Below are 27,924 nucleotides of genomic sequence, written 5' to 3' on the forward strand. Positions count from 1 at the left end.
TAGCACAATTTCCAGGTACAGGGTTTGTGTTTTTATTGAGATCCAGTACAGCAAAGTACAGGCTGGCAGCACAGCAAGCAGCAGGCCGGAGAGGCAACACTCACATGGTGCATCTGACAGCATTTACCTTGCATCCCTGCACCTCTGCCAGCTGCAGCCCCTGAGGCTGACACCATGTGCCATGTAGAGGGCTGGCACTACTGGCAGCTGAGGGGAGGCCACCGGGTAAAGAAGCTATCCCAAACCTGAAAAGGCACCACACGCTCTACATTTACAAGCAGTTACCCGAAATTGAAGCTACTCCCCCATCCCTGTAGGTAGGAATTGAAAAAGAAGGGAAATAACTGCATTTTGTCTCCCTTTAAAGGGTGACTTCATTATTTTCGATGCTGGGACGATCTTGAGCGTCCTCAGTGCTCTCCACTGTTTGATTGCTGTTATCATCAGGAATCTCAGCTGAAACAAGGACCTGGCTTTCCCTGCTTTCCATGCTCTGTTGGCTATCCTTGCTATAATTTCCTTCCACCTCATGGCTATCAAATTTCTGCTGGCTGTCGTTTTCCATGCTCTGGTCACGCTGCTTGCTGTCCTGCTTGTTACTGTCCTGCTGATGGCTCTTGTCAGCCCATTCCCCGCTGATGCCATGCTTCCCCAGGGAGCGGAGGGCTGCAGGACCCTCCTGGCTTCCTGCTTGCTGGCTGTCTGCATCCAGGGCACTCACATCCTCCTCAGTGGCATCATACGCAATGAGCTGTGATAGAGGGCAAAACAAGAAACAAGAGGTGCTGCTGTACTGCACCAAAGCAAGCTGCATAGGCTGCTAAGACACTCAAAGCCTGTATGAGACATCTCTGACTGGAGCTGCTGGTCTTTTTATAGAGTTACATGAACCTTTCAACTTGAGAAACTCAATTTTGGTTCTGGCCTCTGATTTCATGTGTACAAGTACATCATGATAGTGCATAGCTTGCAGCAACAGGCTACACTCCTGCCTTGGTACATCAATAGTCATCAACATCCCCAGATTTGAGGTACCCAGAGAAAGGAAATACTTTCTCCTCGCCCATTCTTTTCAAAACTGACTCTCATAAAATAATGTGGCCATTTTCAAGTTCAGTACCCTTTTCCAAAAAAATGGCTACCACTACTCAGCAACATTTACCTTTTTTGCAGCTTTGCGGAGTTTGCTGGACTTCACCACTGTGGCTTTTGCCCTCACCCTGTAGGCCACACTGTCACCTCTGCCAGCTTGGTCTCCCCAGGTGAAAGGGAAAGGAGGGAAGGGAACGGTTACTGGAATGTCCGTGGGAAAACCTGTAACAACCTCATCAGATTCATCCGTGTCATTGGAGTCATTATCGTCGTCATCATCCGCATCTTCATGGCTCTTGCTTGATACATCAGGAAAGTTCTGGAAAACATGTATTATGCATCAGGCAAATGAACATATATGTGAGATGTGCAGACTAGCGTTTGTCTTGCTCACCCAGGGCTTATACACCATTGAGGAGCTATGCTCACAAATTGCTCTGAGTTCTTCTCACTCTGCCTGAATCTTTGTTTTATTTAGGGAGACACCACAAAACTCACCTTTGATTAAAGAAAACGAATGCTGCTACACACTGGCTGCCCTGCCTATTCAACTGACATTTTGCTGTTCAAAGCACTTACTGGTTGCGCTGGGACATCTACGCTTTCTTCTGAAGAGTAAAGAGTCTGGAAACAACATAAAACACACTATTAACACACAAAGGCAAATACGGTGGAGATGATTTGTGTGTTGATTATTGTTTAAGCACTTAATCCTAACTTGCAAATATTGGCATTGAAGGATGCTCTGCATTCTCTTCCAATTAGTTGCCCGTACCTGCCGAGGTGATGCCAGGTCATTCTGTGGGTGCTTCATACTCTCCCAAGACTGAGAATTTGCATGGTGATGCTGATATCTGTGTGAGTCGTGGCCCCTGGGATCCTTCAAGAGGGAAAAAAAGAAGAGGGGGGAGTGTTAAATCCACAAAGGAGCATACAAGAGCAGGCAAAGCTACCTGCATCACGACCTCTGTTTTCAGGCAGACATGGCATCTGCAATGCATATTCCTTTTGTGCAGAATCTGTCCTCAGCAATTCATTGCAGTAGGAAGAGGACTCAGAACAAGGAGTGATCCTAGACAAACATTATTCCCGAAACAATATAATACAAAAGATGCGCGTCTCCCACTAGCAGAGCCTGGGCAAGTTCAGATCACTTCCTCCAGCTGGTTTTTATTCTGTGAAATTTGGAGTTACAGCTAACCACCATTGTTTCCACTAATTCTTATGTCCTTTTCCGAAGAATCCTTTTATCTCTGACATCATGAAGACTGCAAACTAAATGTAGTAGCTAATAGAGCAACATACTGATTTTACATGAGTAGGGGCTGGTGATGGATTATAACTCAAAGTTATCTACAAGATTAACACAGTTCACTAACACCACTCCAGGAAATCATGGGAATTGGAATAATCTCTTATTATGCTCTTCAAAAAATGGAAGACAACAAATTGCATTACATATATTGTCATCCAATCCACACCAAGGAATATGGGTTATAGTAGTTATACCATGCTGTAGCATGTAGAGAAGAGGACTAGAGTCCCTTTCTGTTTTTAACTGACAGTTTACATGTTTTTCATTAAGGAGTTTCAAGTGCCGGTCCAGAGATACAACTAACAAAATCCACAACCATGATGCCTAACATGGCAAAAGTCTACTGATGTCAGTGGCTCTCTGCTTTGACTACCTGAGAAACTGGCTCATAAAGCCAGGTAAGGATATGTTCAAAAAGCAGCTACAATCTTAAGGGAAATACCAGACAAAGTATATTGGACAAAAAAAATTTAAAATGATTTATTAAAGAAAATGAATAGAAAAACAAAAGCTGCTTACATATTTTTCTTCAGAGCTGGCAGAAATGGCATGCTGGTTGAATTTACTCACCTTGAAGGGAGAAAAGAGAAAAAAAAATTGTCAGTATTATTTTCTTGCCAATATGCAAAGAAAATATGCAAGTGATTGCTGATATGCATTTGTGATTTACTCACTGGCCATGCAGCGGTGATGCCAATAAGGCATAGACATAGAACTGCCACCTTCATTGTGATATTTTACCTAGAATATATTTTAGAACAATGAGTTGGCAATATAAAATACCACAAAAATGCCAGAGGCTTTCCACTCCCCCCCCAGTGTGTTTCACCATGCCAAGACCAGATCTCTGCTAAGGATTCAACCTGCTCATCCCAATGTTTTTACTCTGTCTTCTGTCACCACGCCACACACAGCTGGTTTTGTAATGACTTAGCCACTCAAAAGCAACAAGAATTTTAAAGCTGGGTGCTGGGAAGTGCTGAGCACTGGTGAGAGTAGCCACACTGAGAAGGCAAGCAATCATCTATTGACTTGCACTGGCAAAGGAAAGCTTTGTGAAAACCAAAGTGCTATAAAGATCAGCTTTGGTTTATCTTTGTTTGTTTAACGTCATTTTGCCAGAAGAGACAAGGCAAGACAAAATCAGTTTGTATTCTTTTCCCAATTACTTTAAATTTCCTGCTGAAATTAGGAGAGTGATGAGCTACAGTAGATTTTGGTACTGACAAGCCAATTCCCAGGATAAGGAATTTCCCTGAGAAATGAAACTGATTTATTGATGAACACGAGACCTTTAAAACTTTAGTAAATTACAGCAGGAAAGAAAGCCTACTCAGGGCACATATGAAATACATTAGTAAGGCTGGCCCTGAGACAGGACACTCTGTAACTGGTATTGCAATTTTAAGAGTTACACAGAGAAGAGTGCGTGTCCCATCCATTCGGTAGTGTGCAGTAGAAACTACAAGCCTGCCAGGAGAAACAGGGACACTACCAGCTTTGATTTTCCAGCAGTTGATTCAGTGACAGGTTTTTCAGTAACCTCTCCTGTCATCTATCAGCACAAAGGTTTAAAATCGTGATTATGTATAGTACCTTGTATTGCTAAAGCAACCTTGCTCCTATAAAAGCCAACCATTTTCCACAGAGAAACATCAAACATTCCTGTCCAAGGAAGCAGTTTTCAAAGATTTCCTACCCAACTTTTCCTTGACTAAAGCTGCAGACAGAATGTCACATGTGAGGTAAAAAAGCAAAATATTACCTTTTCTTGTGCTGGAGGAGTCAGTTTCAACAGGAGTGTTCTTAGTGATCCCAGCAGCAACTCCAGCCAGTTGGCTCCCAGCAGCTCTGGCTTTCTCCTCTTGTCCCCCCGACTGCCTGACATCTCGGACCTTGGGGAATTTAAACCCTGTCCCAGGCATGGCCACCAATCCCCATGTGGTGGAAAAAGATGAAGTCATGAGGCTCCTGGCCACCGTCCTGCCCACATTCTCCTACACTTCCTCTTTGGCTTTGTGGCTTTTCAAGCAAACAAAAGCTACTCTATGGTTAAAACATTACTTATGGGCAAGATCATTAACCAGCAGGTCTGTTCAGTGCACAGCATTTGGTATCGTGTAGGAGGACTTCAGGGCACTTCTGTCCTTTTGTGAAAAGGCAGAGCCCAGTTTCCCAGAAACCTTGCATGTCCTGTTCTATAGGGGATAGGAATCTGTAATGTGTACAGGAAGAAAGATCTGACTATAAAACTCCCAAAAATTATATTAATGCTCCCACAAAGTTATAGATTTTCTCTCAGAGTATGTATGTTGCAATGGGAATCACAAAGATGGGGTGCAGAATGTGACCTTTTGCTTTTTTGTTCTGACCTCAGTTGAAAAATAGCATTTTGTGTGTGTCAGTAGCATTCTGCATGCAGAAATTTGTTTGCAAAGGTATACAAGATACCTTTATCTTGTATAATATCTATTAATTTCTATCCCTTCAGGTTCCTTTCTAGTTTCATTCACTCTCAGCCACCTGCTACAGCTGTCTGTTGCACCAAACCTGCTCCAGAATCTTTTTCAGGGACTAGATGCTAGATATTATTTAAGATTTTAAAAAAAGAAAAACAAAAAAACCCAAATAGCAGCTATAGGTCCAGTATGATGAGTGCCAAGCCTAGCATTGGGAAGCAAAGGACATCATGGAATGAAATTCTGTCTGCTATGGAGGAGTACTGCATTAGCCCTGCTGATGGGTGCCAGATCTGTTCTGGCAGCACCTCTCTTGCATGGCCATAGCTTTGGATAGATTCTGCCTCATCAGTTATGTACTATAAGACCCTCAGGCGCTCTTCCATTTGGTGTTTCTTTAAAATGACAATGAGGTGTCATTCAAACAGAGGAAAACATTCCAAAGAGCCCTTTTAAAAGGCAGAATATTTTTAATTGCTTCAAAGCCATTATGTCTCCTCATCCTGATACCCAGCTAACGTTTGATGTTCCCTCAATCAAGCAGCAACAAAGAGACACCTTGTTGTTCCAGCCCATGTTACCAATTATCCTGTGCTTACCAACATTATTGTGGCATGTTTAGAAACACCATGAGAAATATAAACAAGTTATCCCAGCAACTGCCCATCACATCATCACACAGACCTATCTAATTATATTTTTGAACTGAGATCAGCGACAGCTGATCAGTTTAACTTGGTCTGCTTAATATTCTAATATTGTAGGAGGAGAATTAGACAACAAGCTAGCCTATCATTTATAGTTGTGCACGTCCATAAACCCATGCATGCATCCATGTGAATGAGGACTATCCTAGCTTTTAGTTTTGAGGCTATGTGACTGTGCTTACTAACTCAGGAAAGACTTTTCAAGCAAAAAAATTCTTCATTAACTGGTATTTTAGCAGTGACGTCTTGGGCAGATTTGGCTTGTAGCATCTCCCATCATACCTGCAGCTCAGTGCGTCTGAAAATCAGACAGTGTACTGAAACCCTTGAATGCAGACGCAAGACTCCACCTGTAACTGGAAGCTATTTAGAAGTTTCTGAGTAGCTAATACAATCAGATGATGATACATTACTACTGCTTAGTAACTAGGACCGCTTCAAAAGGCCTCTCTTGGTGACTCAGGGAACCCCAAACTAGGCCTTTAGGTAGCTGAGTACCTTTGATCCCAAACACCAATACAGATGAACAGTGAAACTTGCAGTTGCTCTGACCGGTAAGAAAAAACTACTTCCATCTGACAGATCAAGAAATTGAGACAGAGAGAAGCTCAGTGGCTCATGCCACTGAATGTGGAATTGAGTGTGCTGGGTCCTGTTCACTTGTCCACACACTGGATCAAATTTTGAACTTGTAAAAACCTACTTTCTCTACCAACCATTTATTAAGAGACACGGAACTGAAAAGCATTGTAATGAAATGTCCCCTAGAACTGTTGTCAGGCCAAAACAAGAATCTTGCAATCTACATAATGACATATATTGCTGTCTATCAGACTTTCAGAAAAATATATGTTATACCAGGACTTGTAAACAACCTGTGCCATTAAGTTTGGCCACAGTTATCAGTCATGTCAATGAAGAGGCCCAGAGCCATTAGAGGCATAGTCTTCCTGCAGTCTGTTAAAGACCTTCCTGTTCAGGTCAGTTATTGCTGTGGCTTTTTAAGGCAAATATTTTGTGAATATCCATAATATTTGTCTCCCAGCTATGTGCCTCCCCAGGAAGTTGTTTCTGGCAAACAGATGGGAGATGGCAGCATTTCCGAGTACAGTTGCCAAAGCTATACAGTTGATTTTGTAAGAACTAAGGAAAAACAGTGATGTTTTGCAGGAATCCAGAAGCAAGACATGGAGTGGCAGTTGTTACTCAATAGCTTCATTTTATGCAAGATCAGCCAGTACAGAGCTGAAGTAAATTTAGCACTTGTCTCATGCTTGTCATTATGTGGTTATTCATCCTGTAAATCATTTTGTCTAGCGGAGAAATCCTTTGCCTTGGTAGGAGGTAGTACTTCTCGTCCTCTGTCCTCTGAAAGATAAGGAACAAGCAGGGCAGAAAGGGGAGAACTTTCACCTTTTTCACTTCCTACATTAAAACGCCTAATTCTGGAGAGAGCACTTGGCTGCCAGCAGCACAGCAGAAGTAACCTGTTTGAATTTGCACGAGTAGGAGGCTACATGATTTCAGCTTTCAAGAGCTGTCAGATTTGTGTGGAACATGACTGTGACAGGCTGTAATTTGTCGCATGTAAGTGACATTTCCCACTTGGATATTGTGTCAGACAAAGCTTTTGACCACAATTTCATAGAATCATAGAACGGTTAAGTGTTTAAGTGGAACTTTTTGTGTTCCAGCTTCATCCCATTACCCCTTGTCCTGTTACTAGCTACAGGAAAAAAAGAGGGATGTTCCAACCTCCTGACACTCACCTTTTAGATATTTATAAATGTTAATAAGATCACCCCTCAATCTCCTCTTCTCCAGACTAAACAGCCCCACTCATATGAAAGATGTTCCAGTCCCCTGATCATCTTGGTGGCCCTGCACTGGACTCTCTCCAGCAGTTCCCTGTCCCTCTTTAGCTGAGGAGCCCAGAACTGGACACAGATGAGGCCTCACCAGGGCAGAGTAGAGGGGGAGAAGAACCTCCCTCGGTTCTATCCAATTTCTTCCATCTTGGGCTACATTAGGAACATGTGGTTAGGCTGCTACTTTGTGTCATCAAGATCTATCAGTGCTTCTCTGTGCAACCTCCAACAAATACCTCAGATCATGAGCTGAGCTGTTAACGTGATGGCTGGTGATATCTCTGATGCAGGCAGTCTGGAGGTAAATTTCAGACTGGCTGCATCAACCTGGAATGCCTAGTCTTTCAGGAGAGCTGGCTCTTGTTTATCTTTAGTTTGCTCACTAAAAAACAGGTCTTGGAGGAGATGAAAGCAGCATCTTCTAGGTGACAAAGACTAAGACTGGGTTAATTTCTTCAGCAGCATTAAGAGTGGTATCAAGTAAAAGGTCCCAAGAAACTCTAGCTCTGCAGTGGGGCTCAGATGACTAGTTGGGCAAGATGAGCAATATTTAACCCTCATTCAGGCAATAAAGGGGGTTATGGTATCCTACTGTCCCAGTTAGTCCTAGCCACTTGTAGGGAGGTTGCAGAACTAGGCACAGCACTGACCTAGAGCTGCATCAGGTGATTAACCAGGATACTTAACCAGGATAGAGGCTTTCTGGGGAAAAACCCACCATAAGCAGCCAGCATATTAGAATTCGACGGTGTTTAACAAATAGTCCATCCTTATCTCCATCTGCATAGCAGGCCCACTCACTTGTCCCTGACTTCTGAGGTTAGTTGCTACCTGTTTACATTTTCAAATGCCTTTTTAAGAACAGCTTTAGATCCTGAAGAGAAAAATAAATATTTGAGAAACTGCCATACAGTTGTGGCCCACAAATCCTGGAGGCTGACCAGCCTTAGTCAGATCCTAACTTTCACAGAGCTGAGTGGCTGCTCATACTACAGCATAAATACAGTCCAGCTGTCTTGCAGACTCCTAAAATAGAGCCCTACTAACATTTTCTTCCTTGATTTTTACAGCCAGATAGATAAAAAAGAATTTTCCATATCCCTTTCCCTGCTGAAATTCATATATTTTAATACTGAAGTTCATGGAGCAGCAGAAATTAAACCAGCACAGAAACATTACATTCTTTTCAGGTTATCATAGTTATCATAGCCTGAAGATAAAAACACCAGATATTCCAGTGCTGGTTTCATGGCTGCGTTTCAGCTCTGAATTCACAAAGAATATTTGTGTTTGGAAAATTTAATAAATATAGTCACAGTCTGAACTACTATTAGAAGCAAACACAACCAGTGAACAACCATGGTCTACATCATGTTTTCAAGACCGTGCCATTCTGTGATATATGTGACACTCAAAAAGTAATTGTTTGAGAACAGGAGGATGAGACTTTCAGTATCTCAATAGAAGCTGCGCTCACTCTCCTCAATTAAGCTCTGAAGCCTGAACACTACTGCAGAGATAATGTTCCAGGATGAAGGAATGAATACAAGGTGTGTATGCTTAAATCCTCTGTGTGCTCATAGGAAAATAACCATCAGTTTGCTCACTGAATACCAAGGGGAATGTGAAATAGTTTCACAGAAGGTTGTTTTTTGGACGATTGTTGCAAAAATTTTGTGACAAGCTGTTTCCCTCTCTCTCCCCTGCTGTCTCAGTTCTCTGTTTCCTACTCCATTGCAAAATTTTCTCTTCTGAGTGAGAAGGAACACTAATGGAAATGTCTGAATATGCAGAATGGATATGGAAAGAACAGCATCTTTTTGCTCTACATTGTGAAACTGTTGGAAAGTCACAAGAGGCCTGTTCCACCTAGTGCAGAGACTTTTGTCAGAGCTCCACAGGAATGCTCCTGTGCACCCAGCGCCCCTTTGCTTGCATCCTCCCTAAGCTCCACTGGCAAAGCACAAAGAGCCACCCCTTTGCTGCAAGGAACAGAACAGACAGAATAGGTGTACAGGGAAGATGATGCACCATTTTCTCCTTTGTGGTCACCCACACACTGCTTCTGTGCATAACTGAGATGAGCACTGCAACCCTGTACTGCATGGCAGAGGGAAAGTCCTACCTGTGCCCTTATCACACAGCAGCCTTGATTTTGCATTCCAGATATACCATGTTTAGCTCATGTTGTGTTTCCACACATAACCACACAAGGCCACAAGGCTCACAGCATGAGGAGCAGAGTCAAAAAAAGGTTGCTACCAATCTCAGAGACAAACTTTCTGAGTGCCTCCTTGAAGGGGTCAAGCACAAAACAGATAATTTGGAGAGGTGCCAGGCATTATGCAATGCAGGATTGCAGCCTGCATATCTGTGGTTATCTGTACACAAGGCATCTTTTCTACAGCCTGCCCTGACTTTTCTATTATCAGAAGGTCTGGGGAAGGTGAAACATGTCCTGTACAAGCAGTGCAGGGCTGCTACTTTGAGTAGCTACTTGAGTAGTATGTTGCTACCCTGTCAGTAAAGCTGACCTCAGACCCAGGCTGTGCTATACACTAGAAACCCTTTGGATTTCACATGGCTTCAGGTTTTGTTGTGAGCAGTTTTCTTAACTCCTAATCTAGGGTTGCTGTGGTCTGAGCTGGGTCGGATGCAGAACTGAGTCAGTGTGAAAGCAAACATCTCCCAGGTACCATTAGCCGGGGTGTGGAGCCCCTGCCCAAAAGTGGGAGGAAAAACCCATCTGTGGGCCTGATGAAGGAAAATTAAAGAGTTCGCGACTGCGTTTGGGGAGGAAGTTGTTTGGCTGAGAAGCTGATTTGATTTTGTGGGGGAACAAAAAACCAGTGGGCTGAGGTCAAGGCCTCTGCTGTCTCGACTGAGCCACGGAGAGATTCTTCACAGTTTGCTCAAGCTTGAAGGTGCTGAGGCTATTTTCTCTTGAAGCACATCTAGGCAGGAGCTAGCTCTGCAGGAACCTGTTTTCACTGCAGCAATGGATCATTTTTATTCTGGCTTTGAAAGCTGGGACATCTCCTAAGGGAGATGGGTAATTGGTATTGTGGTAGCCTTCTCTTGCATAACAAGCAAACAAAATGCCAATGGTGAACATCACACAGACACAGTAATTTGTCCACATGTTTTGCATGTTAAAATTGTATTAGTCCTTTCAATTTTAATAAATTGGGTTTTTAGGGATAGGGAAGGGGAAGCAGTAAGTCATACCTGATAGGTATTACTGTCAGCATGTCAAAGGAGTTGTTAATTTTCTTAATTATATTTTTTTTTAGTTAATAAGATAAACTTTTGTGCTGAATAGATTAAATGATGGGTAAAACAATTGTCTGGGAAAAAGTAAAAGGGTTTCTTTTCCTTAGAAAGATATCTTCCCCTCCACTCCACCACCCACTCCTCTCTTGTTCAGTCAGTTTTCATTTCCTTCCCAGACTCCCTTTTAGCTGGACTGGAACGCAAAAGTATTTCTCTTTGGAAAGCACCTATCTGCTGTGTGCTGAACTGGCAGCTCTTGTATGTGAGGCAGGTGTCTTTACTGCCCACATTTATCACCTCCTGGACCAGGCAGTCCTTGAGCCTGCCCAGTGCTGAGAACCATGAGCCCAGCAGCCTGCAATACAAGGGAATTGCACAAAGGCACCCTGAGCTTGGCTAGCTAGGAGGACGCAAAGCCTGCTAGATATGGGAGTACAGCAGCACAAACACTTTTGGCAAGCCCTGCTCTCCTTCCTTGCTTACCAGCTGTCTTCAAAAGGGAGGTGCTTTTTTGGAAATACACAGTAGAAAGATAATCACATCCAGATTCAGGAAATAACATTTTGCACATAATTCATAGTGGTTACCTAGACAGATTATCGATTTAGCATGTAGCTATAAATTTGGCAGAATAAATGGCAAACTGTGGTTGGCATATGGATACACAGCAGGAAGCAAACTGCACCTATACATTAACTAGAGGAAAGGAAAGCCTAAGACACTGGGTTAATCAGCAGGCTCTGAAGCAAACAATAAGAAAGGGCAGCTGACAGGGCAAACAGCTCTTGAGGAGCATATGCAGCATCAGGGCATTTTGCATCAAGGAAGAACATTACCAGTCAATAAATGAGAAGCCAGAGCTGCTATGAGTCTTGTTTATCAGAAAGAAGTCAAATGACTTATCCTCACCCATGGAAAATGTGAACACAGAGGATGACAAGCCATTTTGGGAAGCAACATCTGTTCTGTATGGAGAAACTTGGTCTGCTATACCTAAAATAACTGATGTTGAAACACAGACTAAATCTCATCCAAGCAATGATTAGACAAAATGAAGATGCACAACTGCTTGTTGGAGCTGTGTTGGTTTCACCTCAGGCAGCAGGGCAGCAACAGCATAGAGACATAGGGGTGAACCAGACTGGAAATCACAGATCTGAGGAGGCAGGTTGTCAACAGATAACTCTGTGCCCTCAGCAGGCTGCTGAAAAGCATTTATTGTCATGCCTGGGCCCTGAAGAAAGTACACTGTGGCACTTGTACCCGGTGAGACACCCCAGTGTTTTCCTCTATACATAAAGTGGCTGGAATTTGACTGATTGAAAACTAGGGGCATAATTACATCCCAGACTGAAAGTCTGACCAAAGCATGCTTCCTGCAGTACTGCTTCACTTTGGCTCAGCCAAAGCAGTACACACACACACACACACAGATGCACATATATACTAACATATGTACGCACATGTAGTTAATTTTTTAAATTCCGCTTTTTGGGCCAAATGAAATCCTGGAGTCACATGGAAGTAATATAAAACTTCAAAAATAAACAGTAAAAGAGAGCACTGGAAAACAGCCAAGTCCCAGCAAGACTAGTCAGAGCCCCCTGTTTCAGGCTTGAGTAAAGATGGAAAGATGAGGGCTTAATTTGAACAAATATTCATGGCCATGGACTTCTCCTTTGCCTCTGCCTCAGGCAAAGAAACAGGCTGACTCAATGGGCATTTTTAGGTATACCTTCCAGTCTTTCAGTTCAGTTGATTCATTCATCTCACCTCTTTGCTAGGTGGCTATTATCATGGGAGAAATCAGTGGCAGTAACACTGTGGCAGTCCCATTTGACACAGATGCCTACAAGAGGGCATGCAGGATTGAGTCTCAGAGTGAAGGCAAGAGGTGGTGGGCTGTCCAGGGAACACTCACCATGGCTTTTTTTTTTTTTGGCCAGTGCCATGAGTGTCATTGCTGGGATATAATACTGCTGCTTTTACAGGCAAGTTACAAGGCATGTTTGCTAGCTTGTCCAGGGTATTAAGATAATAGGAATAATGTTGATTTTCCAGTAACTGAAAACTCAGTAGTACCAAAATGATAAGAATTGCAAACTACCAGAGAAAGATTTTTTGAAGTAATCTTTCATTTAACTTCATGTCTACCATACCTGCCCTCCCCATGCTGATGTTACAGCATGTCAGTTAAATAATTTTCAGCAAATGTAATATTCATCATGGTTCTGATCTTGAAAAGCTATTGTATGGACACAATTTTTCTTTTACTGATCACACAGTTATTGGGTAAAGACTATTAAATATATTTTCATAGAATCATAGAATCCTTTTGGTTGGAAAAGACTTTCAAGACTATAGAGTTCAACCACTAATGTAACACAGCCAAGCCCATCACTAAACCGTGTCCCTCAGCACCTCAGCTATGCATCTTTTAAATATCTCCAGGGATGGAGACTCCACCACCTCCCTGGGCAGCCTGTGCCAGTGTCTAACAACTCTCTCAGGAAAAAAGTACTTCCTAATCTCCAATCTAAACCTCCCCTGGTGTGACTTCAGCCTGTTTCCTCTTGTCCTGTTACTGGAGAGAAGAGACTGACTCTCGTCTCACTAAAACTTCCTTTCAGGTAGTTTTAGAGAGTGATTATCTCTCCTCTCAGCCTCCTCTTTTCCAGACCTGAACATCCCTGGCTCCCACAGCCACTCCTCATCAGACTTGTTCGCCAAACCCTTCACCAGCTTTGTTGCCCATCACTGGACACACTCCAGCACCTCAATGTTGCTCCTGTAGTGAGGGACCCAAAACTGAACACAGTATTCAATTTAAAAAAAGAGGCAACTGTAAGACTTGATGCAATAACAATTTGCCCAATTGGCTTTCTGGAAGTAAGATCTCTCCTCCCAGCGATCAGCTCTGGAAGACAGTAAGATGGTCAAAGCAGCTGAGCCACTGATGAAAAGGAGATTAGAAGCATATAGGTATTAAAACCCCTAAAAATTAGTTCTGGATGGGGCCAGTGACAGGATCTCTTCATCTCTCTCTCAATGCAATGCAAACTCCCAGGTGACCATTGTCTTTTTATTACACCCCAAGTTTTTGTCAGAGAAATCAAAATAGAAGTGTGAGGGATAATCCGCAAGTGGAGGATCCCTCCTGCCTAACACCTCTTCACTATCTCTGTACATAGGAGGCAACGTTGCAGCTTTTCAGGTTGCTAAACATGGTGTAACCCAAGCACTCTGTGCTAAGTGCCCACCTCAGCAGGATCTCACCCCTGTACATGCTCCCTCTCAGTAAGGGTCTGGTAGGGTTAGCATCTGCCATGTTGGTGCTGCCAACCCTACTATACATTGTCATCATGCAGGGGCCATGCCCAGCAGGAGCAGCTTCTTTTGTGCAGGTTCTTCATTTGTTGCTGTTCAGGAAATATCTTCATCAAGAGTAAGCCCTACTCTAATGTGCACCAAGACAGAAATTAGACTCTCTGGCAAAACCAGCTATTGGTTTATTTGGGTTTTTTTTTGTCTACACAGTAATCTCCTCACAGAATGTTCTAGGAAAGCACAAGAGAAGTACTTCTGTGAAATGTAATTAACATAGTTTTCTTCCTGTTACAAAGTACAATTGCAAATATAAACTGGAGCATCAGAGTGGGGTTATTTTGGGCTATGGTTTGTGCATCAAAATACAAGTTTGGTTTGTCAAACTGAAGGCAGCCCAGTCTCTCTCCCTTCCTGTTTAAGCCACTGGTCTGGGAAGGGCTGTCATAACCTGTAATGTTGGTTAGCCCACCGAAAGCAACTTGTTTTCCCCAATCTATAAATGCAGTTTTCCAAAGAGTGAACATATGCCACAACATGCACATGCTTTGTAATCCTGTTTGATATGACAAATCCTGTTCTGATCTCAAGTAATATTAAAATTTACATAGAAACACACAGTACTGACAAATCGGATACATATGCTTTATCATATACAGCTCACATGAAAATATGGGACATTTCTTCAAAGTGAAAGAAATTAGTAAAATTTTCCTTTGCAAAAGCATTTTCTAATTGTGGAAGAACTTGACCAATGCAAGATCATTTTCATGTCTCACTGTGTATTTGCAATTGCTCTTGAGGTGGCAAAGCATTTAAAACGTGTAAACAGCTGAGTCTCAGGAGCTGTTGAGAGTAGCAAAGTGCAGCATGATGTGGCCCAGGAAAGCAGTGGTAAGGCACCTCCTGGCTGGAGGTCATTTTACCCAGATGGGTAATTCCCTGCTATGTGTCTCCACAGGAAAACCGTATAATCCAAGATGGAAACCGAGGGCTGAAATTACAAATGGTTTACTTTCCCCTGCTCTCCAAACAAGGTCAATCATTAAACAAAAATGAAAACATGACATTCTGCCAGTGGAAAACCTCACTGGTGTAAGTAGGTGTAATGCACTTACTGAACATGTTTGAATCTGGGGTCAACAGTCATTACTATACATCTTTCTGAGACAACATACCTTAAAAAAAATAAAATAAAATAAAGATAAAATGCAGCTGTTACTACGTCACTGTAGGAATTTACCACTGAATACTCTGGCCTTCATCCATAAGAAAAGAGACTGCAAGCAGCATGGCTGAATAAATCACTGGACAACAACATTGCACAGCAAACTCTTTGCATTGTAGGTAGCTCAGGTAAAATGGTCTGGCAGGGACTACAGGGGAGCAATACCCATTTTCCTAACAGCTGCTTTTCTGCTGACACTTGAGCACCAGAGAACATTGCTATGACCCTCTCCTCTCTCTTTGCAAAGCCTGTCTGGCCATCCCTCTGTGCTGTCAGGACCAAAGGGCTCTGGGCAGACTTGCACATCTTGTCGGGAAATGTGCTGAGCCATCAGCAGCAGCAGCACTACACTGTCCAGGGAGGTGGCAAAGTGACCTAGGGACATTGAGGAGTGCTTCCCTCAACAGCAATCCATGTGCTAGAGTGCTGTAGGAGTGCATATAACTAAGCAGAAGTGGTATATGCACATAGCATTTGTTTTTTAAAATTAATTTTCTAGATGTTAGAAGATATGTAAATATCTCTCAGAAGATATCCCCATCCTTAACAAACCCATAGTGTTTGCCAAGATCCAAATCACATTTTCCAAGACAAGAAGAGCAACAGAGGAGAAAGAAGGGAAGATGGAAAGAAGACTAAATATTTTGATTTCCAGGTAATTGCACAAAGGCCACTGGACAAACTCTGAAGAGCTTCTTGAATCAAATTCCCTCTGAAAGCTAGGAACCTGAAAGGTGTCCCCTCACATGTGTTTTACAATGTTTTGACCCATTTGGCCTGGCGACATACTCTCTCTCAACAACTGGTGGCTATGGCTCAGCAAGGGTTTGCTCAGAGACCTGATAGTTCCAGCAAGCATTTGGTACTGTATTACTCTTCTAGCTCTGTTTGTGGAGCCTGTGACAGGTCTATCCTTGTGTCAGGAGCAGATGTCAAGAACAGAGATGCTGAGACTGTTTCTCTCTGCAGCCAATAGACACTGCTACCCTTCTGAAACACTATCAGGGCATGAGCAGTTACCCTTCTGCTCACCCCAGTTCTGGCCAGCTACTGCTGGGCAAGTATCAGTGAGCTGTGTGCAGCCTCAAGCATCAGGCACATTTCATTCTTGCCTACCAGCACAAACCTGCAAGGAAAATCCAGTCACAAGCACGTAAGTCATTTCCTTTCTTAGCCATATGCACAAGGCACCAAATCCTAAACCAGCCTCACTACTTGTCAAGGCTTTGAGGTCCTGCTGAGCTTTGTAGTGACTCAAGCAAGGTGCTGACAGCAGAGGATGCACCTGTAACACCCAGGGCCACAGTGGCCCAGGTGGTCCTTGCCTGGCCAAGCAGGTCTGAGGAGGGTGAGGGCGCTGAGTACAGCATGGATTTGTCATTTATCTGACACGGTGATTGCCACAGTGTCACAATCACAAGCAGTGAAGGAAAAGGCCCCATATGTTGACCAGACCCATCCCACAGAGAGGTCTGCTGCCTCCCTGGGGCTCCGATTAGAGATGTGTCCAGGAACCTCCCCGGTCTGGTGCGGCCAACTGACTGCTACCTGCTGTTGGTAATGCAGGTTGGTAGTGATGAGGTTATGGAGAGACATTCAAAAGCTATTAAAAAGGACTCCAGGGCACTGGGGAGAATGCTAGATCGCTCAGGAGCACAAGTAGTGTTCTCCTCCCTCTCATGGCAGGAAGGAATACTGAACAAACAAGGAAAGCACAACTGATTAACGGGTGGCTCAGGGGCTGGTGCCACCAACACAGCTTTGGGGTTTTTGACCATTGTGGAATTTTCATGGTGCCAGGTCTGGTGACAGGTAGAGTTCAACTGTCTCAAAAGGGGAGAAGGATCCTTGCAAATGAGTTAGTGAGGCTCACAGAAAGGACTTCCAACTAATTGTGAAGGGGGAAGGGCATAAAACCAGGCGTGCTAGAGTTGAACCTAAGAGTGGCAAGCCAGTGCTGGAGGTGAATCCTACATGATTGGCTTCCTTCTTGAAATGCCTGTACACCAGTGCACACAGCATGGGGAGTAAACAGGAGTTGGAAGTCCATGGCAAGGGGTTATGATCTGATGGCTATTGCAGAGACATGGTGGTACAGCTCACATGACTGGAATGTGGTCATGGATGGCTATGTCCTTATTAGGAAAGATAGGCCAACAGAGCAAGGTGATAGAGTTGCTCTTTATGTGAGAGAGCAACTGTAATGTACTGAATTCTGTCCAGGTGAGGATGAGGGGCAAGTTGAGAGTTTGTGGTTTAGAATTAAGGGGCAGGCTAGCATGTGTGACACTGTTAACGTGGGTGTCTATTACAGGCCACTTAATCAGGATTGGGAAGTTGATGAGGCCTTCTACAGGCAGCTGGGAGCAGCCTCAAAATCACAGATGCTGGTTCTCATGGGGGATTTTAACTAGCCAGACATCTGCTGGAAGACCTACACAGCTAGCCACTTACAGTCCAGGAGGTTCCTTCAGTGCATTGATGATAACTTCTTGATGCATATGGTGGATGTGCCGACTAGGAGAGGAGCACTACTGGATCTTGTACTCAAGAGCAAGCAGGGTCTGTTTGAAGCAGTGAAGATTGAGGGCAGCCTTAGCTGCAGTGACCACGACATGGTGGAGTTCAGGATCTTGTGTGGTAGGAACAGAACACCAAGCAGGATCATAACCCTGGACTTTAACAGGGCCAACTTTGGCCTTTTCAGGTAATTGGTAGGGGAATCCCATGGGACAGGGTATTAGAGGATAAAGGAGCCCAAGATGATTGGTCTCTGTTCAAAGATCACTTTTTCCAGGCTCAGGATTAGAGCATCCAGTGGGTTAGAAAACAAGAAAGGGAGCCAGGAGACCAACATGGTTAAATAGGGAATTGTTGATCAAACTCAAGGGGAAGAAGAGAGTCTACAGATCATGGAAGGAAGGGGTGGCCATCTGGGATGAATATAAGACTGGCGTCAGAGAATGTAGGGAGGCAACTAGGAAAGCAAAAGTCTTGTTTGAGTTGTGCCTTGCAAGGGAGGTCAAGGACAACAAAAAGGGCTTATTCAAAAACGTTGCAGATAAAACTAACACTAGAGGCAATGTAGGCCCACTATTGAATGAGGCAGGTGCCCTAGTGACAGAGGATACAGAGAAGACAGAGTTACTGAATGCCTTCTTTGCCTTTGGCTATGCTGCTGGAGACTCTCCTTGGGAGCCCCAGACTCCAGAGGAAGTCAGGTTAAAGGAGGAATTTTGTTTGGTTGATGAGGACTGGGTTAAGGATCAGTTGAGCAATCTGGATGTACATAAATCCATGGGCCCCAATGGGATGCAACTGCGGGTGCTGAAGGAGCTGGTGGAAGTCGTTGCTAGACCACTCTCCATTATGTTCAGTAAGTTGTGGAAAACAGGAGAGGTGCCTGAGGACTGGAGGAGAGCAAATGTCACTCCAGTCTTCAAAAAGGGCAAGAAGGAGGAGCTGGGTAACTACAGACTGGTCAGCCTCACCTCCATCCGTGGAAAGATGATGGAACAAGTTATCCCGGGTCCTGTCTCCAGGCGTTTAAAGGACAAGAGAGTCAAAGGTTTAAAGGATGAGATTATGAACAGAGTGAAGCCTCTCCTTTATGATGAAAGCCTGAGGGAGCTGGGGCTCTTTAGCTTGGAGGAGACTGAGGAGTGACCTCATTAATGTTTACAAATACATAAAGGATGGGTGTCAGGCTCTTCTCAATGATGTCCAATGATAGGACAAGGGACAATGGGTATAAGCTGGAACACAAGAGGTTCCAAAGAAATACAAGGAATAATTTCTTCACTGTGAGGGTGATGGAGCACTGAAATGGGCTGCCCAGATGAGTTGTCGAGTCTCCTTCTGTGGACATTCAAAACCCACCTGGATGAGTTCCTGTGTGACCTACTCTAGGTGGCCCTGCTCTGGCAGAGGGGTTGGACTAGGTGATCTTTTGAGCTTCCTTTTAACCCTTAAGATTCTGTGATTCCATGAAAAACAAGCAGGGAAAGGCACAGAAAAAAAAATGTCAGGCAAATCATGGAGCCAGGCAACTCATTGGGGGGCGGGGGGGGGCGGGTAGGTAGTGGTTTAAGCCAATGTTTGGCAGTTGTGCCTCATGCACAGCACACTAGGAGCTCTGCAGGCTTGCGACCTTCCTCCACAAGCTCTGCTTGCTTGAAGCCCATGGCAGGGACACATCTCTCAGAGCCAACACCTGGCACACCTGTGGGCTTTGGAGAAACAATGTGACTGTCAGGGGAAGCTGAGGTTCACACTGACCCTTTGTATTGTTTTGCATTCAGTATACAAATAGATTCTGAGCATCTCCAGAAGTGTGACAGTCTGTTCCATTAACATGTAAACCTTTTAAACTGGGATTTTCCAGTAGACCTACAGTGCCAGGCTGGTGGCTTATGAATAATGTTTTGTTTGTCTTATTCCTGCAGTAAAGGCAATTAAAGCTCTCTGTTGCTCACCCTAATGAGAGCAGGCTCCAGGCTAAGCAGTGCTTTACCCTCAGGAAGATGCTCACACCAGCCACAGAACATCTCTCTAGGTCAAGCTTTGCCTTCCTTGGTGTCTTTAATGACAGCACACCATTACAAGGGAAGAAAACCTCAAGGAAAAGTCTATCATACGAGCACTGAATATCCAACAGTGTTAGGAAAACATGAACAGTTATTAGTAGGTACTTATATATTAACTGATTTGAATTATACCAGCACTTCACTACCTACACTGCAAACTAATAACTTCTTTATTATTTCTGCAAGAAGAGGAGGTAAAAAGATCATGCCATACCATATACCTTGAGCAAAACCTTCCCCTTGTGCCTGGCATGCTGACTGGCCAACCAGTCCTTGCTGTGAGTTGGAGCCTGTGGCAGGCTCTGGAAATACAGATCATACACACAGAAAGAGTGAGAAACACACATCACTGCTCCCCTTCTGGTTCAAGTCACACCAAGAGATTGGTAATTGACAGTGGAATATCAAAGAGAAAGAAAACAAGTAAAATCTCTGTCCTGCACCCCCACACACCTCAAGCTATTTCTTCTGGAAAAGCACATCAAAGTAGCTGCTCTAGTACTTGCTTAGATTGTGACCTGCACACAGAAGGAGCTGTCTCCCCACTGAGTCGTTTACAGCCTTGAGGCTTTATCTCCTCTTGAATCTGTGCCCCTGCACCTCCTACATCTCTGAGCATTTAAAACCTTTTCTATAATCCTCATGGCTATTGGAAATCTTCTGCAGACCCCAAGAAGCAGACTAGCTGTTTTGAAAACAGCCTGGACAGATAAAGTCTGTGCCAGAGCACTGCACAGCTCTGCCCCCTGAGCTCAATATCACTGGGAAGAGGGGCCCTTGCTTTCCCCTTTACAGTGTCCTGGATATTGCCCTGACATGAAAGTGTGTACTAGTCACTTTGTCTCTGATGGCAGTTAAACCCAGAGATGTAATCTCACTGCTGTCCTAATGCATACCTTGTTAACTTAATCTCATTTTCTAGTTAGTCATGAACTCTCAGTCTGCATTTAAACAAGCACGACTTTCAGCAGTGAAGTGTGGTGCATAGCTTGCTGCTGCCAATCCCAGCTACGACCTTCCTCTCCCCTTACGTGTGCCAGAGCAGCATGCCCAGACAGCACATCCCAGGACACTACTTGGCCACAGACCTCAGTCCCAGGGGCATCTGTGCCCAAGAAGCAGGTACAATGGCCATGGGCTGTGGCAGAGAAGATGAAAGCTTCTCCCTCGCTGCAAAACTCTGCTGGATGACACAGACATTCCTCAGTTCTCCTCACATTCCTGCGTGGAGAAACACATCCCCCATTACAACAAATGCCTCCACTTGTCAACTTGGAATAGATTTCTCTAGCTCTGAAACCTCAGGCTTAGGCAATTTTCGACCCCCTTGGAGAAAAAGCCTGCTTTTGTTTTTCCAGTGACTGTAGTGATGCTCTGCTCTTTTCTGGGGTCTGGTCTTTTGTTTTAAGTGGCCCAGAGTCAGACAGCACTAGTATACCAAAACAGCTCTGATCTAACACGGTCCCTGTTAAAATCTTATAGCTCTGTGAACAGGAAGCTAAAAATTAACTACCTCCATCGAGCGTATCTCCACAAAAGCCCATTTTGTAGGACACACAGGACAACATGGGGGGGGGCGGGCGGGAAATCATCCATGGCTTACAGAGAGAGGCTGTGCAGGGTGGTAACAGGGAGCAGACATCCTGCCGAGCAGGGAGCTGGGAGAGGGCCAGAATATATTAGGCATCATATATCACAGCATGTCACTAGCTGTAGTATGTCAGCATGTTACATTAGGTACCCACCACAGCCATGGCTGGCGACAGGAAAGAGGACACCCAAGGGGAACAGAGATCACTTTCCTCAGGACAAAGGCAGAGTTTCCTGACACTTTTTTTTTTTTTTTTTTTTCCCCCAGGATGGCTTATTTACTCATTGCTGGGAACTGCTGAGAGCAGCAGCTGTTCTCTGGTCCTTGCCCAGCAAACCACATCTCTGCCTGTTAGAGAGTTACATTTGTAACAGCTTATGCTTCATGCATGGGAGCTGTCCCTGAAACACAAGGGAGCCCATCCAAGGAAACTCAGCCTGAGAGCTCCCTCCTTACCTGCAGCACAAGCCTCCTACAGCTAAATGGAGACAGGATCCATGCAAATGATCTACAGGTCTTCAACATCTGACTTTGCTCATCACCAGTATGACAGTTATTTACATTTTTTACAGGTGACCATTTCACAGCAAGAACCATTCATTTCCATTAATGATCCTGGTTCAGACACGTTAATAATAAACAAGAATAGAGGCAAAGTTTTCCATGCAGCAAAAGAGGCTCTGAGGTGGTCTGGCAGGCTATGGCAGTGCTGGGTCTCTCGAGTGTCCCCCACAGCCTTCCCCACAGCATCTTCCTTTCACTCCTCTTTTGGCCCATTTAAAAAAGTCTGGAAGCGTAGAAGAATCGGATGCACTGAATAAGCAAGAGACCAATCCACAAAACTGATATCTTAGGAATTTCATTAAGGAATTCATTGACCTCTGTTTGACTGGGGATTTTAGACAGTTGGAGCAAGAAGCCAGCATCAGTTTACTCAGGACAGGGCAGAGGAGGTGAGCACTGACAGAGGGCAGAGCAGGGGTGGGAAACACTGGGGTGGGAATGCATAGTGGAAAAGGCAAGGCTGGAGAAATGAGAGTGGAAAAAGGTCTAAGGGAAAAAAATGCAAATGGAGAAGACAAGTCAGAAGGCTTCAAGCACAACTAGATGAGGAAGTTGAGCTGGAAAAAGCAGGGGGAAAGCCAAATACAAAAGAGGAATCCACTCCAAAAGGCAGAGCTGGTTTGTCAGAGGCAGAGCTGAAGCAGAGGGAAAAAGCACAGCCCAAGTCACTCTGTTTCCATCAGCAACTGCACAGTTTTCTGCCCAAGTCTGTGGCAACGGTCCCTGCTGGGGCAGGTCTACCAGCATCTATACTCCTGCATCAACTCTGCTTTCATTAGCCTGATCATTTAATTGTATCTTATCCTTCAGGTACCAACTTCCAAGCTCTGCCTCACAGCTTGATGTCATCTGCATAAAAAACGTATAGTGTGAACTTAACCGCTGTTTGTGGTACAAATCTTGGTGCTGGCATAGGTCTCTGAATTTCCATAGCATACCTCAAGGTAACCCTGCTATTGCTGGCATGTAGAGCAGGACTGTCAGCAGGACTCCACTCAAGTACACTGCCAGCAGCCCCTTTTTAATCCAATTTCTGCCAAGGTGTTTTTCACACATAGCAGCAATCCCCATCCTGCTCCTGTGCCATAGGCCAGCAAAACCCTGGGCTGCAGGATCACCTCTTTTCTAAAAGCACAGGCTCTTGGGGATGTGCTATCTCCTGCCAGCCCTCCCGAGTGTCTCCAGTTGCCCTCCTCTGCCATACTTCACTCAGGATAAAGCAGTGATCAGCACTTTGCTTCCATCATATACATTCAGCTCCTCTAATAGGAAATAAAGACTCAAAAACTGGTGTGCTACATGACTGATCCTGCCTGAACATAAGCATCCCCTTTTCAGTTGAGTCTCATTTTCCAGACATATAGATTCAACCCCTTCTTTAGTTTCAGTTGAGCAAGATGCTTTTTGCAGTGCTGCCTTGCATTGCTAAATCTTTGGCTTTCATGAGCCTTCAGCTAAAAATCCATTTACATATTTAATAAATATTCCAAAATTATGCTCTATAGCTCCGACAGAGGTCAGGAATTATGCCTTCAGGAATGTCAATGCATCATGTTGCAGCTAGTGACATTAACTCTGTGAGTGGGGTAAGGCAGATGACAGAAATATCAGAGACTACCAGGTTGGAAGGGACCTCAAGGATCATCTTATCCAATCTTTCTTGGCACAAACATAGTCTAGAAAAGATGACTCATCACCTGTCAGCTGAATCTTAAAAGTGTCCTGTGTTGGGGAATTCACCACTTCCCTGGGAAGATTATTCCAATGGCTAGTGATTGTCACTGGGAAAACTTTTCCTCTTGTGTCCATCAGGAATCTTCCCAGGAGTAACTTGTACCCATTACCCCTCACCATTCCATATGATTTCTTGTAAAAACAGAATCTGCACCTTCTTTGTAGCCACCCTTTAACTACTGGAACATGGTGATATGGTCTCCCCTAAGCCTTCTTTTCTCAAGGCTGAACAAACACAGTTCTCAGCCCTTTCTCACACAGCAGGCGTCCTGGTCCTTGGATCATCTTTGTGACTCTTCTCTGGACCCTTTCCAGCCTGTCCACATCTGTTTTGTGTAGTGGGGATCAAAACTGGAAATAGTATTCCTGACAAGCACTCAGGAGGGTGGGATAATCACTTCTTCATCTCTGCTGGTGATGTCCTTGCTGAGGCAGCTCAGCATCCTGTTGGCTTTCTTTGTGGCAGCAGCCCACTGTCATGTGGAGCCGCTTGTCCACCAAGGACCCCCACGTCCCTTTCCACAGAGCTGCTCCTCAGCCGGGTAGATCCCAGCCCGTGCTGCACTCCTGGATTATGTTTTCCCAGGTGCAAGATGTTATGTTTGTCCTTGCTGAACTTCACAGGTTCTTGTTAGAACCACTCTTCCAGCCTATCCAGGTGTTCCTGTGGGGTGGCTGTCTCTTCCAATCCAGTCAGTTTGGTGTCATCAGCAAACTTCATTGGGGTACACATGATCCCAGCATCCAGACCGCTTTTGAAGATATTTAACAGATATTAATGGGCCCAATATTGATCCCTGGAGACCCCACTTGTGACAGGTTCCCAGATGGAGAAGGAGCTGTTTACCCCCAGCCCCTAGGTGCAGCTGTCAGCCCATGCCCATCACCTCACAGACCCCTTGTCGACTCCAACACAACAGCTTCTCTAAGAGGAGGCTGTGGGAAACTGTACCAAAAGCCTTGGAGGAACCCAGGTAGGCCATGTCCCCCACTCACCCCAGCAGGTCACTTTGATGCAGAAGGCAACTGGGTTTGTCCTGCAGGATCTGCCCATGGTTAATCCGGGCAGCTTTTCCCAACCATGTGCTTCATGGGACTTGTGACAGCCCCTGGGAGGATTCGTTCCATAACTTTCCCAGGGACTGAAGTACAACTGACGGGACTGTAATTTCCTGGCTCCTCCTTTAAGCCCTTCTTGTATATGGGGTGACATCAGCCTTCTTCCAGTCTCCCCAATCTCCACGATTTCTCAAAGCTCATGGAGAGCGGCCTCGCAGTGATGTCAGCCACCTCTCTGAAGATCCTCAGGTGGATATTGTCAGGGCTCATCAATCTGCGGCGGTCACGCTCCTGTAATAGTTCACATACCACCTCTTCCTTCATTGGTGGTGGGTCTGTGTTTGCATTAACCTGGATTTGTGCACCCAGGGCCTGGCGCTCAGCAATGCTGGTAAAGGTGGAGGTGAAGAAAGTGTTGAGAATCTCTACCTTTTCAGTGTTGTTGGTGACTAATTCACTTCTTCTCCATTTAACATGGGGCCAAAATTTTCCTTCTGTTTCTGCTTGTTGTTTATTTATCTGAACACTTCGTTGTAGCTTTTGACATCTCTTGCCAAATTGAGATGAGCTTTTGCTTTTCTAGCTGCATCTCTGCAGTTTTAGTAATAGGGAGAGATGCTCCTCAGCAAGGATGTGGGATCATGACCTGACCAAAGCAAACTGTGTTTAACATGTGATGGCTGATCCACATCATCACTTCCTGCAGCAGTATCTCCTGATCTCTGCCAGACAATCATTACATGCTTTTGTTGAATTTCTATGTATGCTCTTTTCTGTAAATTTAAAGAGGACCCTCCCTTCCAGTAAATTACAGCTTTCTTTTGGCTTTCAGGCCCGTCTGCAGCTCATGTTTTCACACAGTCTGAGTTGCTTGTGTTTGGCTTTTCTGAGACACTGACTGCGGAGAAGGTTAAGCAGTTTAGTGGTCCAGTCGATGGTACAAAAACAAACCTACAGATTTCTGATCCAGAGAACACACCAAAACAACACGCTAAAGAGAAACAGCCTAGCATATGTGCTATCACAGCCACAATGTTTATTTACAAAGCAAGCCAAGTAGGACTACCATCCCTCTGCATTTCCTTAAACATGTACTTTCCGTGCCCAGAAATTGTCCTGGGATCAGGTCTGTGGTGTGAAGGGAGTGTGGAGTGACCATGAGCACAGGACCTGCAGACAGCAGGCATTTCCAGCACATCTGCCAGGAAGTTCAACACGGGTGTGCATGGGAGGGCTTGTCCATGGCTGCTGTGGGCTCTGAGATACCCTAGACAACAGTGGATTTTCTGCACTTTCTTCCCAGGGACCCATTGTCTCATGTGGGAGACCTCAAAGGTCACCACAGAAGAAAACATTCTGCAGCTTTATACAGCCATCATGAACACCACAGTCCACAAGCCACTGCACTGAGCTGGGTCAGCACCCCAGAATCTACAGGACCATTTCCAAGCTTTGAGTTGGACTGGTCCTGGGATTGTGAGCACTAGCAATGGGAGGAAAGTAGTGGCAAAAATGCTTCAGAAAAGCCAATTTCTGCTAAAGGTTGGGGAACCTGACACCTGTAGCTGGAGATGTATACCAAATCCTCTGTTAGCTTTTTACAGCATCAGAATTTTTCTACCCTCTGCATATACCTCGATAGGGAAAAAATCCACTTTTTTCCCCAAGGGAAGAGATGATTTAATGGTCACTTCAGCAGGGCTATACAAATTGCAACACAAGGCAGGTGAAAGCCCTTCACTGTATAAAAGTGCCTCTGTATCCTCTAAAATCTGAAACAGGCTGACTGCTAACAACCATTTTCCAAAACCCCATTGACAATGGTTTGCACTATTTGTCCAAGGGCTCAAAGTCCTCTAGACTTCTGGCTCCAGGGCAAGAGGTTCCTAATTACCCAGGTTACAGCACCAGCACCACCAGATTAACAAAGCACTGGAAGGTGCCTGAGGCCATGTTACAGACTGTGATGGTGAGCAGAGGCAATAGTTCACGCAGCATGCTTAGGCTGTCTGCAAGGCACCCACAAGCCCATGGCCACAGGAAGTCCAGCTGTAGCTTATTGAATATCCCTCTTTGTAGCAAGCGTGCTGGGGAGTCAGCCAGGTTCCTAGTCCATGGCCTGTCCTAGGCAGGAAGGCTCAGGAAGGCAGGGCAGGCTGTTCTCTGCTTCCTCTTTGCCCAGCAAACCCAAGGATGTGTCAGCACCTGCAGCGCCCCACAGCTGGGAGCATGAAATGCTGCTCTCATCCCACTCCAATGGCCCTGATACCCACAGCTCCTGAAGCGGGGCTGGGTTTGCAAAAGGACTGATACCAGTGCCAAGGAGCAGCTCACAGCCAGCTACTGCCCTCCTGGAAGAGTTAAGGAGGCTTCTTTGAGGGACTGAAGACCCAAAGGCTGCATTCAGCAGGTTTCCTTAATAAAGATGCTGCTCCAATGTACTCACCAGAAAACCTTTGCAGCTGTGTGTGCTTTGGGGAAAGGACTTGACCACAGCCTTGCCCAGACGGACCACTGTGGCAATCTCCAATTAGGGATCATGGCTCATGGCTCACTCTCATCTGGCTTACTTGACTCATGAGGATGCTGGCCCCCTTTTCATCCAGCACCTGCTTTTTCCAGCATTGGCACATGCACCAGCCTATACACAGAAGCAGCATTAACAGAAAGCCACTTTTGGAAAATCTGAGGGGTTTCCACTGCCACAGCTGCTGCACAAAACTGTCTGCACCTCACACATGAGGGCTCTTAAGCTCTAGAAGACAGCAATAGCCCACAATAGCAGACGTTTGTCTTCTAAGCATGACATTTACCTGAATAAACAACCACCCATACTCACCTGGCCACATCCCCACAATTAATATTTGTAAGGGAAGCTGGGATTTCAGCGACAATTTCTTTCTGTTTCTGTACCCTAGAAGGTACTCCAGTGTACATATCTGTCTTCACTTGGATGAGAGACCCTAAAGCACTTCAGGCACAGCCTCTGCTGTCCCCATGTGAAAAAACACCTGCTAGTAAATCACTGCTGCCCTTCAGTAAAAAATTCAAATCAACACATGGGAACAGGAAGTAAATCTATATTATAGTAAAGGTCTAAAAAAAAGTTTTCCCCCAAAATGCA

The 27,924-nt window shown here is 44.8% G+C and overlaps 1 protein-coding gene across 1 annotated transcript; it reads right to left on the minus strand.

The window, feature by feature from the left end:
• Positions 1-18: 18 nt before the first annotated feature.
• SPP1 (secreted phosphoprotein 1) lies at positions 19-4,273 on the minus strand. The gene is made up of 7 exons (XM_010202192.2): positions 4,173-4,273; positions 3,082-3,148; positions 2,927-2,977; positions 1,868-1,972; positions 1,672-1,716; positions 1,163-1,411; positions 19-751 (listed from the first exon to the last, which is right to left on the minus strand). The coding sequence occupies exons 2-7, from the start codon at positions 3,133-3,135 to the stop codon at positions 362-364; spliced, it is 894 nt and encodes a 297-aa protein (XP_010200494.1). The 5' UTR covers positions 3,136-3,148; positions 4,173-4,273; the 3' UTR covers positions 19-361.
• Between the last annotated feature and the right edge of the window lie 23,651 nt (positions 4,274-27,924).

This window comes from Colius striatus, chromosome 3, assembly GCF_028858725.1.
Source record: "Colius striatus isolate bColStr4 chromosome 3, bColStr4.1.hap1, whole genome shotgun sequence".
NCBI classification, from domain to species: domain Eukaryota; kingdom Metazoa; phylum Chordata; class Aves; order Coliiformes; family Coliidae; genus Colius; species Colius striatus.

What these genes read in the sequence shown, in the direction of transcription:
- SPP1 (XM_010202192.2), bottom strand. Translation starts at nt 3,135, where the DNA reads ATGAAGGTGGCAGTTCTATGTCTATGCCTTATTGGCATCACCGCTGCA. An exon ending in TAGATGTCCCAGCGCAACCA is followed by an intron (nt 1,412 to 1,671) that starts GTAAGTGCTTTG and finishes CATGTTTTCCAG; the next exon opens with AACTTTCCTGATGTATCAAG. An exon ending in TCCGCAAAGCTGCAAAAAAG is followed by an intron (nt 752 to 1,162) that starts GTAAATGTTGCT and finishes CCTCTATCACAG; the next exon opens with CTCATTGCGTATGATGCCAC.